Below are 17,538 nucleotides of genomic sequence, written 5' to 3' on the forward strand. Positions count from 1 at the left end.
GTCAGACAGGTTCTTCTGCCTCTTCTCTCTCTCCAGGTCCAGGCACAGGCTCTGGCTCTTCCACACAGGTAGCCCATCACTGCTTCTCCTTCAGAGTATGGCTGTCACAGAATAAATTCTTCAAATATGTTTGATTTTTAAAAATCTGTTTTAAGTAATTTTAAATGTTTATTTTTTAATCTGTTTTTAAATTTGTCCTTGACAAAGAAGAGAGGAAGAGAGACTCTATTACTAGAAATTAGAGAAGAATCAGATGCTTGAACTATTTCAACTATGATAAAAGGTGCAGAAAATAAGTCCTGGTTCAACATCATTATGGATGGGAAATCAGCTATAAAGATGTCATCTTTTGTCATGACATTCAGGTTGAGGACTATGACTTGAAAAGTTACTTTGACTAAGAATTCCCACCTCCAATCTGAGGAAAAAGGACAGCATTTCAGCAAAGCCTAAGCAAAAAAAAAAAAAAAAAAACAAACAATCAAACAAAAATTTCCATTTTCTCAGGAAAATAGAAACTTAAAATAATAATAACTTCAAATTGCTTCTTATGTGGTGATCTCACCCTTAGGATCATCTTCTTATTACCCCTCCAAGTATGAGTATTCTGGTTGTCTGATTAGCAAATCTTAATTTGTTAGATGTATTCTGCAGACTCTTGCCTTTATCCTACTGTTGGACATAGATGTCTGGGATGTAGGGCATTCTCCTGGCTTCAGTTTTGAAAAAAAATCTGGGTTCAGGTGTCACCTTTAGCTGTCCACCTGCAACCAAAAGAAGAATGGAACAATTGTATGGGTCTGATGACAAGGAAAAGCTTTCCTGTAGCTATAATTGCTGCACTCATAGCTAGTGCAGTGATAGCTCTGGCTTCATTTGCAGAAAGGATTTTGGATGGTTTGCAGTGGTAAATTATTAATTTACACCACTAGAAATGCAAAGTACTGCTTAGATTTAAATTCAAGAATAATCAAAGTCTATATAAGTTGTTTTTAAAGGATTTGGAGGGATAGAAGAAATTAAATACAAGAATATAAGTAGCAAGATCTTAGCCTATAAGCTGAAACTAAGAGCTGCCTGTCCAGTGCTCCAAAATCTAAACTTTATTTCAATTTCTGCAAATTGATTAAGAGCATTTGTTGACCATTGGATTAAAATATTTTATCTGTTTCCTTCAAGCAGGCAAAATGTGGAAGTTAAACTGTTACAAGGAAGGCACGCCAAAATAGAGAGGGAGGCAATTTGGCCAATTATTTCTGCCTTATGAGGTTTACAATCCAAAGACAAGTTTTCAAGAATAAAATCATTTTGGTCAACCCTCACTTTGAAGTGTCAAAGCTGGTTCCAAAACTGCCAGCACATTTTCCTAGAACACTGGTTATAGGATACCTAAAGCATCCGAAGTAGTGGCTTTAATGCTGCTAAAAGTTTTGGGTTTTTTATTGTTGTTTGGTGTTTTTTGTTCATTTGTTTTTGGGTTTGGGGGATTGTTTTGTTTTCATTTTTTTGTGTGTTTTTTTTTTTTTTTTTGGGGGGGGGATTCTGTCTTTATTTTGTTCTGTTGTCCCCTTCCAAAAATGTGAAGTGCACCACAAACAACAACGAATTCTTGGGTGCCCCAGTAGGCAACACCAACTTCTGCTCACAGTTCAGGGGAACTGTTACCTGTCCACTCCCACAGAAAACTTTGCTGGGAAAGCTTTAAAAAATCTATTGAGTTGATGTCCTGTCCTTCTCACCCGAAATTTCTTTGTCCCTGCAGCTCTCGTGGTGCGCTTCCTGACCAAGCGGTTCATCTGGGAGTACGACCCAACGCTGGGTAGGTTATTGTGTCCTGGGAGCATGGGGTGGAATTGCATGGCTCAAGCAATGGAAATCACAGAGTTAAAATTCCAAGCCTCAGCCAGCCTTTGCATTTGCTGTAAAACGCTCCTCTATGGTCATTTTGAGCTGGAACAAATTGTTACCTGAGATGGCAGAACAGAGAAGCAGAACAGCGATGGCAGAACAGAGAAGCAGCCCCCAGACAAAGGCTGAGTTTGTGTCAGGCACATTTCTGCCCACTCAGAAATCCATGGCAATTCTGTCACTGAAATAAATTGCTTCATTATTTCGCTCTTCAAATCATTTAGTGTGAGATCACTTTTCTGCTTTTGAGAAACCCAAGTGTCTTCTGCTTGAGAATAAGATGGCTAGGATACAGATTTGTATTCTGGGATAGAGACTGTAAAAATTCCTGGCAAAAAAGGTGGGTTTTTACAGCCAGCCTGCCTAGACCTAGGTAATTTTTTTATCCTCATTTTCAAACATGTGTTGTCTCTCATTTTTTGGGTGACCAGATAGAGACACCAATCATCTAAAGGGCATCCACATGTTCCTTCCACCACTCCCACTTAGCTCTGTTGGGTTGGGCATTTTGAAGAAGCTGGCTCAGGTATCTCAAAAAACCTGTCAAACAGTTGCCCTGAATTAGAAACTTCACTTAAAATTTGTTCCAAGATTAATTTTCATGGTATTTCTTTAATTATCATATATGTAAATGCTCTGCAAATCCAGGCCAGGAAGTCCAAGACACGGCATTCACTGCTTAGAAGGTGCCTTCAGTACCTCAGGACTGAGTAATTCACAGGCTAAGTAAAGGAAAATTCTCTTTTCTCCAACAATGTGTTCCTCTCTCCTTCCTAATGTTTCTTTGTAGGCTCCAACACAGACCATAGAGTTAAATACCAATTTCATTATTAATGTTCTGTCCTTAAGAGGTCTAACTAAGGAAATAGAAAATGCCATAAAATTGCACAGCAGAAATGAAGTTTAATATAGTCTGTCACAGAACCCAGGTAGCCCTTTGTAAATAGCAAGTACCCAGGATCATACAAAGTATTTTTGTTTGGCAAAATGGAGAGAGAGCAGATATCAAAATTCCCATGTGGTGAAATAAATCTCAGCACAAGCTGAACTCAAATATATTCTTTTGTCTGCTACTATCAATATATTCCTCAGTGAATTACGTGTCACCTGCCTTGTGCTGCACAGTGGAATGTTCAATAGAATGTTCCTTTAGTGTTATTAGTGTTAGTACTTCACATTTCTATCCATACTACATCATTCTAATAACTTTACAAGAGGTGTATAAAGTCTTCTCTATCAGGGTAGTCCAAGTTCATCAATTTCTTACATCCAAAATCATCCTTTTTGCCTTGTTTAAGCACGCAAATAAGTTATTAGCAAGCTACAAGGTTTATTGTTTTATGCCCCATTATGAAGGTCCCAGGCCCTTTTTTGCTGTACAAGGCTTGACATTTGTTTCTGTTTTACAGATGAATAAAATTGCAAATTACCATGCCCCTCAGGAATCTAATTGTCTTCTCTTTGCAGCATGGAAAGCTTTCGTGCAGGCAGCAGTCTTATCTCAATAAACTAAAAAATTAAATCTCTTCTGACTTACTGAATTCTACATGCCCATTCAGTTTAGAGAATAATAGGTTAAATTATGTATTACAGTCATTGCAATGCTCTGTGCTCTAGGCTGCTCCGAGGAAAAGGTTTGAGAAATTCAAAAACTAATAAACTATTGTCCAGGAGTTATTTCTTAATCACAGTAATCCCTGGTAGAAGCTGATCACCAAGAGATTGTTTTGTATTATTTTGTCAAACTACAGATCACAATGGGATTCAAAAAAGGTTCTGAAGTGTTAGAGATGAAAAACTGTCTTGAAATCATAACCACTATTTAGTCCTTTGGAAATCAATCAGAAAGAAACTGTTCCTTGAAAAGCTTTGAAAACCAGTGCCTGAAAAAATGCATTTCTGTGTTTAAGCATTGTCATCCTGCATTGGTTTGGTGTCCAGTTACCTGTAAACATCTGAATTCACTGGGAAATTTTAGCAGAATAGATTAATTTCTTCTCAGCAGTCATGGGCTAGCAGTTCTGTGGAAAGAGGGATATCCACACAATCAACATAAAAAATTAAAGTTGTGTCAGTGAGAATCATTACCTTTACAGGGAGAAATAAGCAGTTTTGTCAAGTTACTCTAAAAAGACAGGAGTAAAACAAATGCAAATCATCCAGCTACAAAGCAATGGGAGCTTTTGCCAAAAATCACTGGGGCTGTGACAAAACCATCAAACTTGTAGTTTATTTCTTATGTCAAGTTTTCAACCACCCATTAGCCCTACGATGCAAGCAATCCCCAGATAATGCCTATTTTTAGGGAAGCTTTCACCAAGATGTTCAAGGCCTGATGGAAATAAAACATTAACCTAAACTAAGCATCATATTAAAAAAAAACAAAAAAAAAAAAAAAAAAAACAAACAAACAAAAAAAAACCCCAACCAACTATTCCTCTTATTCAAGAGTGGCACATTTTAACTGGAAGGGAAAAAACACACCCTATAAATATTCCTTACTATTCCAACCTTTCAGAAGAAAATTAAGGACTGTATTTTTAGCAGCACCTGGATAAAATTCTGTACCACCAGGAGCCAAATTAGCAACCACAAAATAACATTTCCTGGCAGGAGGAGCATCCCTGAGCCCTACAAGCTTTGGAAAACAGAGCTGCTGCTGAAGTCAGAGTTTTGCAGCTCTGTCACTTTTGTGCAGAGATTGGGTCTGTGCAAACACTGGTAGGACAGCTGCATCTTCACAAAATTACATCTCTACTTTTTATTGAACTGTTCTCAGCCAAAGGGCAACAACCACAGCAAAGGTCATTTTCTGGGGAGTGTTAACCTTGACTTGTCCAATATTTCTGTTTAACTGGCTAGTCATTGTCACCATCCTGGCATGGGGTTTTTGTTTGCTTTTCCAAAAGGTGCTAAATTCCTCAAGGTAAATTCCCACCTGGCATTATCAAGGTGGATGGGTTTCCACATCCATCTTCATTAAAAGTAAATTGCAGCCATCTCACATTTTCAACAGAATTAGATGAAAGAGCTCTGTGTAGAAACAGGCTGGAACTGCACATTGAAAAAACTGCATACAGTTGTTTTCTAAAATATAAAACACATGAAGAATTCAGCATTCAACTAGGCTTCTTTAGATAGTTAAATATGCACTGAGAAAGGGGAGTGGGTTCCCACATGGATTTCACCAAAATTCATTACTTCTTACACGCTCTTAAATAGACCAGAACTTGAAAAACAGAAGCAAGCTCAGTGTGATGTTAGAAAACCTCAAAATGTTTGGCTGGGGCAGGGCACCAGTGGAGTCACACTCTTCTCACGGATGCTGGACTCCTGTGGACCTCGGTGACCACAGGGCTGTTCAGTGTAATTTTCAGGGAATTCAGCAGGGGTTAGCTGCTCTCCCCAGCCCCATAAACTGCAATAACAGTCTGCATCTCAGCAATTCCCCCCAGGAGCTACTGGCAGTGCCCAGAATTTAAGGTGCCTTCACCTGAGCTCAAAGATGGAGAGATCCTGTGGTTCACTTTGATATTTAATTGATTTTAAAACTGGAGATGTTGAATCAGAGTAATCAAGGAGATGGCTACATTTATTTTTTTTTTTTCCTGGAAGGCAAAAAAGGAGGAGGAAGCCCAAAGAGCCATCACAGCAGCAGGTGGATAGAGGGCCTGCAGAGATCTTCATGGGTAGCAGCAAATTTCCTCCCTCCATGAGCCATGACATGCAGGGAGAATCTCCAGGATCAAATGATGAAAGAAGAAAATTCATCGTTGCTATGGCTGAACACTTTTAAAAATAATTTTGCAGAGTTTCTCTAAGAACACATTTGTTGTTCCACCAAAAGTAGATCAATTTGCTTTACTAGAACCAGAGCTGGGGTAAACAAGAATTAAAACAAAACAAAACAAAAATACAAACAAACAAGAAACCACCAATAAAACACCCCCAAAAAACCCCAAAACTGGGGTATTATGAACTATGTTTTGTCATTTGTTTTGGAGTTTATCTATAGTTGGGAGAATCAGGGGGTTCCTGAGGCTCAAGGACTTAAACATCAATTTTTGCTATATAGGAAAAAACCCCAAACAAATAAAACCCCAGGTAAATGCAGGAGACAGGCGCCTCAATTCTTTTCTTGTTTCTGTAACTGATTTATTGTCTGCAGTCCCTCTGCCCCTGCGTCTCACCTATAAAATCCTTCATCTTACAGAAGGATTGCAAATCCTTAGAGTAAATGAGACTCAGATTTAAGAGGCTCATCAAAGACACACAGAAACACCAAGCAAACACTGGGTTTGAAACAAAAATCTACTTATATCAGCAAACAAGGAGGTGGTGTTTTTGTTGACCTTTCTAAAAGTATCTTGGCTTTCTCACACTGCCTCTAGATGTCTTTCTCTAGCTATTCACACATTTCATACGACTTTGCCAACCTTCTGAAAACTCTCTCTTAGCAGATAATCAGTAGAACAGGACAGGACAGACTGCCCTGTGCATAAAGGCAAAGAAAAACAGAAAGGAGTTCATTTAATTTGAAGGGGATAGAGAGAAGACTCTACACTACTTTAAAAGAGTAGAGGAAACTGTAAGAAAATAGGAGTCTTTAAAAAAAATTATATAATTTTGCTGGGACTACTAGATTAATACTGACTTTTTTGAAGAGTATTTCTTCCAACTATATCACAATTTCTTTACAGGCTTTTATTCACTCTTTTTTTCTCCTGGCAGAATAAAAAACTTGAACAGTGTTTCTATAAAGTCCTATCTAATGCAACATGTATATAGCCCATAAGAGACCTTCAGACATGGGTAAAGTGTGTAGGTATCAGGAAACCAAGAAAGATAGGAGACAAAGTTGTAAAAAAATGCTTGAAAGAAGGAGAGAGAAACCTTTATTAGAGGTCTAAATTCTCCCACAGCAGAAAACTGAATCTCCTACAGAGGAGCTCAAGACTTGCAAATTACACCACTGTGGCAAGAAGAGCAGAAACAACTTGGTGAAGGTATTTACACTGGCAAGAAGGCTTTTCCCACTGGAAAACTTCCTGCAAGGGTGATTATTTTTACATTAAAAGGCCATTTTTGCCTACATCTATAGCTGGGGTGTTCTGTTAGCAAAACAGTATCATTCAGAAATCACAAGGAAAGTTTGGAGGTCCCATACATGATATAAATAATATGGCAAAACTAGCAAATAATGCTGGTCTTAGTTTGTTTTCTGTACTGGATAAATACAGGTCTGTATGAACAACATAAACAGAGAAAAGTAGGAATATATCAGGGATATATACATATATATATATATATATGTATATATATATATATACAAGCTGGCTTTCATCAAAATGGTTGAGAACCAGAAACAGCTTACCTGTGGGAATCAACACCTCACTAGATCATATCATTTATTATATATTATAATTCATCCCAGCTAGAGCAGATGCAAGAACTGTTTTTTGGGATAATTTTGTGCCCCGAAGCCATGCTAAAGAGCTCAGGTCCAAATACAGTTCTCCAGGCTTGCCTTTGCTCTCTGGTTTATTCAGCTAACACAGCTGGACAGCTGGAACACCGCGTGTACACAAACTCCTGATCCCTGGGATTGCCATCCCCGCTGCAGATCCCAGGTTAAAGAAACGTTGTCTTTGTGCATTGTGGGGTTCTAGTTCTCTTGACCTGTGGCTTTTACTCAGCAAGTTTGCCTTAACACTCCTGAAGGTTTAAGTGCCTGTCTCTAGCATGGAAATCCTGCAGCAGCCCAGACAGCAAACAGAGTTTTTAACAGAGCAGCCCACAATAAAATAGGCGTTCAGAAATTATTAACTGATGGCTCCTTCAGCCCTTGGTGCAAAGTTGGCAGCCCTGAAGGAAGGCAGCCCCCCCTGCCCGCCCTCTCCTGCTACAGGATGGTGCAGCCTGCAAGGAGCTCATGATGGAAAATAACCATTTTCTACAGCGAGCAGAGGAGCAGAGAGTTCTGCCATCATCTTGCAAAACTTTGCCTTCTGCATATTTCCTCTGAACCCCCGTGTTGACAACTCCAGCTTGTCCAAGCACAGGCTGGGAGCAGCACGCGTGGTCCTGAGAGGGCTGGAATGGTAACCAAGAATTTGGGGCTGGGAGGAATGGCTGCCAGCCTGCGCCTCAGGGACTGCCATGACTAATGTGTAGGCACTTCATAAATCACTGGGAAACAGCCTTATTCTCAAGCCAGACTCCAGCTATTCGTATCCTCGATTTTTATTGACAAAATTACTCATTCCTTCTTGCCTCAGTGCTTAAGGGATTCAGTCCTCAGCAGTCTAGGTTGTGCCTTCCTAGGCATCTTCCTGTGATCGTATTTTCCCTACATCAAAACAGCAGAAATATTCTTTAGCTTGATATGCATTTAATATGTTGCATCATTTTTACTGTGCTCTTCAGTTGGGGGAATTTGTACTCAATGTATTATAGCAATGAGCCATGAAAGTCTTCCCAGGTTCTCTGAGGTGTTTCTAAGGAAATGGACTCATATAGCCTAAAGCACTTCAAAACCCCAACTCTGGCTTCTAAAATTCTCAACAAAGACTTGGAATGATGAAATTGTAATTGAGAGCAGCAACAGAAGATGCTTACAATAACATGGGAAGCAGTTATCTGAAAATGTCGTTTGTTTTCTTTCATATGAGTTTCAAGATGAATATACTCCCGATGCCAGTAATAAAAATAGTGCTTTTTTACAGTAGCTCAACAGACAGCAAAATTCAGCAATGGCAGTGCCTGTTCTTGCTATAGCTACAGCTGTAAAATATTTTGCCCCTGCTTTTGTGGCTCATCATATTCTGAAATGTATCCCAGATGAGCAGAATTTTCCAGTGCTTGCTTCTGCACCTTCAGGAGAGAAGGCTTTTTTTTTCCTTGTTTTGGGTGTGAGAAGAGCCTCAATGGCTAGTTTTAATTTATACTGTCAGAAGTAAGGTGAAACAGTTCCACCAACAAAGACTTCTTACAATCAGACAAAAAGGCATAGCAAAATGTTATTTATTTAGGCTGAAATTTATCAGTGATGCAATTCCCACCAAGAACCAACACCCCTCCTGAGTGCTGGTGAGAAAATTAAATGAAAATCAAAAAAAACCAGCAAACCAAAACAACCAACAACTGTTTAAACCATTGAGCTTACTCCCAACTTGTTAGCACTGCTCTGGCTTTTTTGATTTGATTTTAGCATGCCTTGATGAATTCACTTCCCAGGGACCTGCCCACATGTTCTTTGCTTATTCCAGTAAAAGCTGAATGAGGACAGAACCTATAGGACTGGAAAAGCAACACCACTTCACTTCTCAAAGAAACCCATTCTTCATGTACAGCAGAAGAATCACATTTGCATGCTGCAAGAAATAACAAATAAAGACATTTTTCATTGTTTTTAGAGTCCTCCTCAAGAAAACTATTCTACAATTTCTGTTTGCAGGCCAAAGTATTATTTATTGAGAATATCAACACATCAAGAAAACTTGTTTTTCTCTAGACTAGGTTTATATTACCCATGTGTTCTACCTAAAGAGAGGAATTCTAGGGATGCAGGAGATCCTCTCATGCCAAGACGAAAACTTTATAGTCTATTGGTGCTCTGTAAACACTAGCCATCTACTACCTTCCCACTTAATTAAAAATAGGAAAACATGATGAAAACCAAACTGCTCAATAAGCAGCAACCTAATCAAACCTCATTTCTCCTGAATTTGTTCTCCATAATTTACACTAGGGTAGCTGGGCTTTTTGCATGTGTGCCCCAGGAGCATCCTTTCCCCCCCCATGAGTCTCCACAGCACCTGAAGCTTCTGCCAAGGTCACCCTTGAATAGTCTCTGCCCCTCTGCATGGACCAGGGACGACCCCAGATCCTGCCTTGTGCAGAGGCTCTTGCCTGCTGACTGCCCTGTGCCTCTTTAGGGATATGAATAGGGTTGCTGTGCCTCACCCAGCCTCAATTTACAGAGAACAGAAACCTCTGAGAGCTTCAGAAAAGGCAGCAAAAAGCAGCTCAGCAAGCATTGGTGCACTCAGTGCCTCCCACAGGGCTCCTTTTGTGCTCAGCTTTGATCTGTCTGGTTTGGGAGCACCTGCAGCACTGCAGCCACCACTCTGATTACACCAAACACAACCTTGGAGAGAGCAGCCAAAAATGAAGTTCGAAAATAAACCTGTTTGCAGGTTTGCACATCACCAGGTGAATTCCAGAAGCAGCATTCACTGTTGGAGACTCTAGACTTGGGTTAAATATCTCTGCAAACAAGGATCTTCTTCCATCCATGTTCTGGTTGGAATCTGTATCTTGACAGGAGTGCTTGTGTAGATGTCATTAAGAGCACACAACACCTGTGGTGAGGGTACAACCTCCTGGAACTTTTCTTTTCCCTGTTTTCTGACTCCTGGGGCTACACGTGCACAGCATTGAAGAGGTTGAGTCCAGTCATCAGAGTCACAAATTTTCCTTTCCAAAACATTATTTTTACTGTTTTTTCTCCTTTTACACGTGATAAAAATGATGCAATGACCGTTCATGGCATCTTGTTTGATGGTATTATTAACAAATAAACCAACTTTGCTCATTTGGGACTATTAATGAATAGAGAGACACGTGAGGTTATGCTGCATTAGCATCAGAAACATATTCTAAATACACAAAGTACTGTGTCATACTGTGGAACTGTGCTTACTGTAAAACCACTGGTGGTGGCAAAATAAAATCCCTCCTGTAAGGTAAATAACAGAGGGAGCAGCCAGAGGCAAGCAAGAAAAATAAATTCCACTGTGCTTTGAGAAAAGCTGGGGTTGAGGAAGGAAGAAGGCAGAAGAGACTTTCTCAGTCAGGAGAATACACTCAAATTGCAGGGGATTTCTAAAATGTGAAAAGTTCCCGAAAGAGCAAAGAAATGCAGAGGGGGACAGAGCTCACCAGGGCTGGGTCAAGGAAAGGTTGGGAGAACCACCCGGCTTAGTGTTGTTTTTTTTATCCTCCCCAATAAAGTTACTGTTCTCAGATGTGACAGAGGGGTGCACCTGACAGGTGTCAAAGATTGCAGGATCTGAGTAGTGAGGTACCAACAAAACCACCCCAAACAATAAACAAGAACTTTCATTCTGTCCACAGAACTAATTGTGGGTAGTTTAACCTTTTAGATATTGCCATCCAAGGGGACTTGAACCATGACTTGAAAGTTCATGTCTATCAGCTGAAATTTTTGTTCTGAGAACTTTCCTGTAATCACTACACACAAAAAAAATCTTTCTCCAGATCTCTTGCATTTCTCAGATCTGTCTGGCTGAAAATCACCACTAAAGTTTCTTAAAGAATTTTTATATGTTCCTGTTTTAGTAACCTTTCTTCACAAACCAACAAACAAAAATCAGCTAAAATTCTGTATGGAAAGAGAGGTTGGCTCCCTCTGTATTTAAAGGCAACCAAGAGACCAGGCTGGCTTAAGTTTGCCTGTAAAATATTACTGCTCCATCTCAGCTGATTTACCTACTCCTAAAACCAAGAAACACCTCCATGACAATATTATCTTTTGAGCTGTGACATAATCCAATATATATTGCTGGTTAAAAAGAAACAAGTATTGAAAACAGCTTTTTGCATCACTAAAACTTTTTGCATCACTGCAACTATAACCCAAAAACTAGAAATTAATTTCCAGATAATACTTTTTCTCTACAAAATACAATATGCTGGAATAAATAGACTCAGAAAAACAGGATAGTCCTGGGCAAGACAAAGGTTGGAGAGATGACCAGCCAAATCTTACGCAAGTCTCAACTCTTTTAAAAATGTTAGAGTAAGCATAGTGCAAAGATTGATGTGATGTGATGTGATGTGACTGAATATTTTATCCACACACAGTCTGTGGCTCATGGGCTTCAAAGTTTTCCCTACATACGTAGGCTTTTTCCTGTATTTTTTAAATCACACTGCTCAGAAAAATAGAGATATTTATAATATGCTTATCACACCAAAACCCTCAGGGAAATAGATTTTTTTTTTCCTACAAAATAATTTTTTCCATAATTATTCAGCAGCCGTAGAGATTTGATTGATGAATTAATTAATTATAGCTGATAAATGTGTTATTAATGAAATTATTAATCAATTAATCAATGAATTATCATTAAAATAATGAATTATTAATGAAATAATTAATGCACAAATTAATGAATTATCATGGCTCAAAACCAAACCAATTGCTGCCATTTTCATGTTTCTCAGGCTTTTTGACAGCTCTAAATATATTTGAAATAAACCTTATTTTTTCAAACAATGGAACCATGAGAACCAAGAGTGCTTTGCAGCAGGAGTGCTGGGGGATTTCAGCTTTATGACCAGGAAATCTGGCATCAGCCTTCAAAGCCACGTTCATCAGCACCTTTGGGATTCTTCTGGGAATATGACTGAGAGCACAGCACACCCCCCAGACCAGCAAGAACAGAATTTGCATATTTTTATTGAAGCAGAGGAAATAAATCAATCTGTTTCCACAGCACTACCAGATTCAGACAGGTCAGTCTGCACAGCAGCTCCCTAACTCTGCTTTCACACTGAATTTGTTGTGAGCAGAACGCAGCTCCATGGTGTCTGCTCCATCTCTGAGTGTTCAGCCACACAGCTAGAGGTGGAATATATGAGCATCACCTGGTGCAAGCCACAATCTGAAGTGCAGAAAGTTGCTTAAAATCATCTTGGGAGCCCCTGGTAGAGGGTTACACCTTGCTTTTTCTACTTAACCGTGATGATGCAAGCATAAGACTTTTACAGCCTGGATTCATCTGACCAATTTTGGAGTTCCAAGTACTTCTGAGGTGCAGTTTATTCCAGGAGAGAGCTCAGACGAGCTATATTCACCAGCACCTCTTTTATTTCATCAACTCTAGTAGGAGTCAAGGGTGCTTAGCTGAGAAACCTGTGTTGTCAGTGGTTTGTTTCAGTCAGGGGTCCAGCAGTTATCTCAACCCCTGTAATTACTCTCTGGCTGCATGACAAAAAATAATAAAAAAAAATAATAAAAAAAAAGAGAGAGAATGGAACTCACATCTTCAGGGCTCATTATTTACAAGGCAACCAGATTCTTCAGATTTTTCTGTTCCCTTGAAGGAGAAGAGCCATGTCTGTGATTACACCAAAAATGCTTTCAACGTCCAGCTGGTTTACACTCCTCATTAAAATCCACGCAGCTACCACACATTCCAAAGCACAGGAACAGACACACATTTCACAAGAATTATTTACACAAATCTGACCTAAATCAGTGCTACTCATCCAAGACTAAATTCCTTTCCAACGTGAGTAGCCAAAGCAAGTTAAACTTGAAACATAAAAGTCCTATTTTGAGAAGTCAAGTATTATTTAAGATTCATGCTGCTCTTGCACAGTGAGCAGAAGTTTATTCCTTGAGATTTATTCTCCCATTTCATAGGGAAGATGTGTATGGACCAGTCCATCCTGCCTCCTGAGGATATTTCACAGATATCCTGAAGTCATAAAGCTGCTGGGTGAGCTCTTTCTCAGGCTCTGTGGAAAAATTCTCAGCAGCCACTTGTCAAGCAGGGCCAGATGGTTGAAGGCACACGAGCACTGCAAAGCCTTAGCAAGCAAGGGGCTAAAGTCACACTGCTCACTCAGAGGCATCTCTTCTCACAGCACCCTCCCCAAAGAAACAGAGCAGAACTTCCTAAATAACCTCGAGCTTGGGGTACTACACAGGGAATCCAAGCCTAGCACTGAACACTGAAATAACTCATTGGAGGTGCAGCTCTAGCACCAAACTAAAGTTTCCTGCTTTTTCTGCATTCCTTGAGGGATTTGCTGCAGCTAGGAGGGTGTGTGGAAGGCACAGATAGGACATAACACCAAGGGACTTTGATGTACCTCACTCTGCTGTGTAGGTACAGCCTCAGGATCACAAAGGGAGACTCCAGCTCCTTCTACAGCCTGGAAATGCTATCCTGAAGGGGTATTTACAACCTTTAAGAAAACCCAGTCTTCATGGTCTGAAACCCTACAGCAAGCTTGCTTGCCATCTGCCCAAGCAAATTGACCATTTGTCCCTGTTAGAGACAGCTGGGCTATTACAGCAATTAAGGTGGCACAGGGAGGGAGTGACATTTTTGGTTTGGGAAGACACTGCTTGCAGCACTGGCATCATTAAAACATTCCTGATTGTGAAGAGGTGACATCCTTAAGTGAATAATGAAAACAGGCACTCATGAAACACAAGACCTTCCAGAAGTTCAAGTTAAAGAAATGTGTTTCCTAAACAGATATCCTTCATTCCTATTGAAGGGATTTGCACCAAATGAAAGAACTGTGTCTCTGACAATGCAAAGCATTCATAGTCACTGGGTGGAATTTTACAGCCTATATATTTGCCTTTTGATATAGGACATCTGTGAGCTAGCAACAGTAATAAATCTGAATGTTAGCACAGATAGTTTTCCACATTTTAGGTCAAATGCTATCAAAATTAGCTTATCAGCTTATTAAGATAAAACAAGCTCCTTTGTCACTAGTTTGCTGATTAGTTGCTTGGTTCCAGACCCTGTGAAATTAAATAGGGTTGTTATTTGTTTTTGTTTTTATTTTTCCCATAGTGTAAATGCTTAATGCCCACTGGTTATCCTTATAAATCATAAACAGGGAAGTCACTGCTTGATCCCTTGCTAGAAGAGGGGAATGTGATGATTTCAGCATGTTTAAAGCACGCATTCCTAAAATACCTAACTGCTCTGTAATTTTTTCACAGTATAAGGCCTGAGCTTAGTGGTTAGGTTCCTTGATCTGCAGCCATCCTGGTTTTGATCAACAAGTTATGCAGTGGCAGTCTGTTGAGCTGGATACTTTGAGAATCATGGTATTATCTTCCAAAGGTAGCAGCCTTTCCTGGGAGCAAACACAAAACTTGGGACACAGCTTTTGCAGAGCTCGCCTTTGTTGGGTGCAGACTGCAGCATCCACCAGGCTTTTGCTGGTCTAATGCATGGGAAAGAAAATGTGCCCTATGGAGAGAGGTAAAAGTGTTGCTGTTTTAGAAAAGAGCATTTCAGTGTGCTCCAGGAAGGCTGGAAGAGCTCCAGCAAAGAAAATTCAGTCAAACTGTGTATCACATCTCTGCTTTTGTGCTGGGAGATATGTGAGGAAGATTATTTAAAAAAAAAAAAAAAAAAAAAAAGGAAAAAGAAAGAAAAAGAAAATTACGTTCTTTTAATACCTTTCACAACATGTGTTCTTATTTTAGAGTCGACATACCGTCACCAAGCTACCATTGATGATGAAGTGGTTTCCATGGAGATACTAGACACAGCTGGCCAGGTGCGTGGGTGCATGTGCTGCTACCCAGTTCCTTGGCTCGGGTATGCAGCAGGGGAGGAAATTGTGGTGGTGGCAGCAGTGCTGTGGGTGGCAGGTGTGCCCTACTCTGGGGACACAGATTTGCTCCCGGGCAGAACCCCCTCTCCCCTGCCCCGTGCTGGATCCACACCCATCGTACTTGGAAGAGCAAACATGTCAAAGGGCTTACCCTGGGGCTAAGATTATTTTGATCTCATGCCTTTTTATTCAGGGCCAGCCCAACAAGGAGGCACAAAGTCACAGTCTTATTTCTACTGTCAAGTGATGAGACTTGACAACTTCAGTCAGTGATTCCCACTAAAGTGGAGAGCAGATTTGTCATAGTCAGGTCTCCCTTTTAAAACATGGCAGGTGCACACACTGCACAGGTCTAGGCAGGTCATGGCACTGGGTGGAATAAATCTCCTACACCACGTGATAATAAAGGTGATGTGTGCAAAGTATAAAGTAAAGCAGATGCACCCAGCTTTGTAGGCTTGGGAGGACCAGCACCTCTCTGAAGCTCTGCTGTCTTCTTCATAAATCAAATTCCTAAGGCATTTCTCTGCGTTTTTCCAACAGGAGGATGCCATTCAGAAGGAAGGCCACGTGCGATGGGGAGAGGGCTTCGTGCTGGTGTACGACATCACGGACAGAGGCAGCTTCGAGGAAATGCTGCCGCTTAAAAACTTGTTGGATGAAGTCAAAAAGCCCAAAAACGTCACCCTGATCCTGGTGGGGAACAAAGCAGACTTGGATCACTCCAGGCAAGTCAGCACAGAGGAAGGTGAAAAGCTGGCCACGGAACTTGCATGTGCTTTTTACGAGTGCTCTGCTTGCACGGGAGAGGGGAACATCGTGGAGGCGTTCTACGAGCTGTGCCGGGAGGTGCGGCGCCGCAAGATGGTCCAGGGCAAGACTCGGAGGCGAAGCTCCACCACCCACGTCAAGCAGGCCATTAATAAGATGCTTACCAAAATCAGCAGCTAAAAGAGAGCTGTCCGAAGGCAGAGAAGCATTCTAGAGTGTGCTTCTGACTAATGTGGGGAAAAAAAAAAAAAAAAAACACCAAGGGAAAAAAAACCCCAAAAACCACCAAATGAACTCCAAAGGACTAGACAATTATGGGGATTGGCAACCAAGAGAGAATCTTCTGCTTCTACATGGCTAGCTCCAATCCCCTGCAAGTCAGCAGTGCCTAAACATCATTTCCAGCCAGACAGCTGCTCAGTAGCCATTGGAGAGTAAGATTCAGCCCTCAGTCCATCAACAGCCATCTCAAGTGGTGCTCTCCAGGACTGAATATGTGTAGAGGCTGCTGTGTTGAATCAGAAAGTTCACCTGACACCTTCACCACCTCTACGTTGGCTCACTGTATGCTTTCACTCCTTCCTCGTTATTTTTGTCAAATCGATTAGTGTTGATGTTCTTAGCATGGTATGCAAAAAATATAGGAAGGTCTGTTTCCTGGAGTGTTTAGCCAGCTAGACACACATTTCAAGAGAGATGAATTTCAGCTGCTCTTCCAGCTCCTCTGAAACTGCAGAATTCTCCAAAAATAATCATCTAGTCCGGCAGCATTTCAGCATTTCCCCCTGAAAGAGTAGTACTGTGCTTGGGGAAATGGGAGTATGTGTGTTGGGAATTCAAACTGAAAAACAAACCAAAACCATATTACTATTGATTTAGCTATGGGTAGTTTTTAGCTTTTTTTTTTTTTTCTGTTGTTGTTGTTGTTGTTGTTGTTTTCTTTTTCCTTTATTTGCTTTTTTTTCAATTCAAGTAATTCCTCTTAGTCTATTTTATTCCGAAGAAGAACTGAATCCTTGGGAAGGGAAGTATTCAAAGTCTAAGCCCAAATGTAAATCAGCTCTGAATGGTCTCTACCATATCAAAAGACCATAATTTTCAGCTGTTTAAGCTTCCAGATGCTGCTTGGAGCACTCTGGGGCTTAAAGCAGTGCAGGTTTTTTGTAACTTTCATCTGGCACACTGAAGCAGAAACTCATTTTATCAGGTTTTGGTGCCTAGGATAAAATATATTTTTTCCTTCTCCCTCATCATTTCATTTAAACCAGCTGTCAAGTTTTGCCTCCTGTCTAGTTGGTTTGTTAACTGCTAAAAGATGCAAGAATCAAGACTGGGAGCTTTTCATTCCAGTTGTGCTGGTCTCCCACCAGTGGTGTAGAATCCCTTTAGGCAGCTCGGGCTGTCAACAGGTAGAACCACAGCCAAGGGTTGGGATGACAAATTAGCAGTATTCCC

At 40.5% G+C, this 17,538-nt stretch overlaps 1 protein-coding gene across 2 annotated transcripts in view; it reads left to right on the plus strand.

Annotated features, from left to right (window-relative positions):
• RERG (RAS like estrogen regulated growth inhibitor) overlaps nucleotides 1-16,373 on the plus strand; it is a 91,211-nt gene extending 74,838 nt beyond the window's left edge. The window contains exons 2-4 of one of the 2 annotated variants that reach the window (XM_062492612.1): nucleotides 1,763-1,819; nucleotides 15,182-15,255; nucleotides 15,856-16,373. In XM_062492612.1, the coding sequence (XP_062348596.1) occupies nucleotides 1,763-1,819; nucleotides 15,182-15,255; nucleotides 15,856-16,263 (539 nt within the window). In that variant the 3' untranslated portion in view covers nucleotides 16,264-16,373. The remainder of the gene's footprint in view (nucleotides 1-1,762; nucleotides 1,820-15,181; nucleotides 15,256-15,855) is intronic. The other variant, XM_062492613.1, reaches the window with a different exon arrangement.
• Nucleotides 16,374-17,538: the final 1,165 nt, after the last annotated feature.

Source organism: Cinclus cinclus, chromosome 4, assembly GCF_963662255.1.
Source record: "Cinclus cinclus chromosome 4, bCinCin1.1, whole genome shotgun sequence".
Classification (NCBI taxonomy): domain Eukaryota; kingdom Metazoa; phylum Chordata; class Aves; order Passeriformes; family Cinclidae; genus Cinclus; species Cinclus cinclus.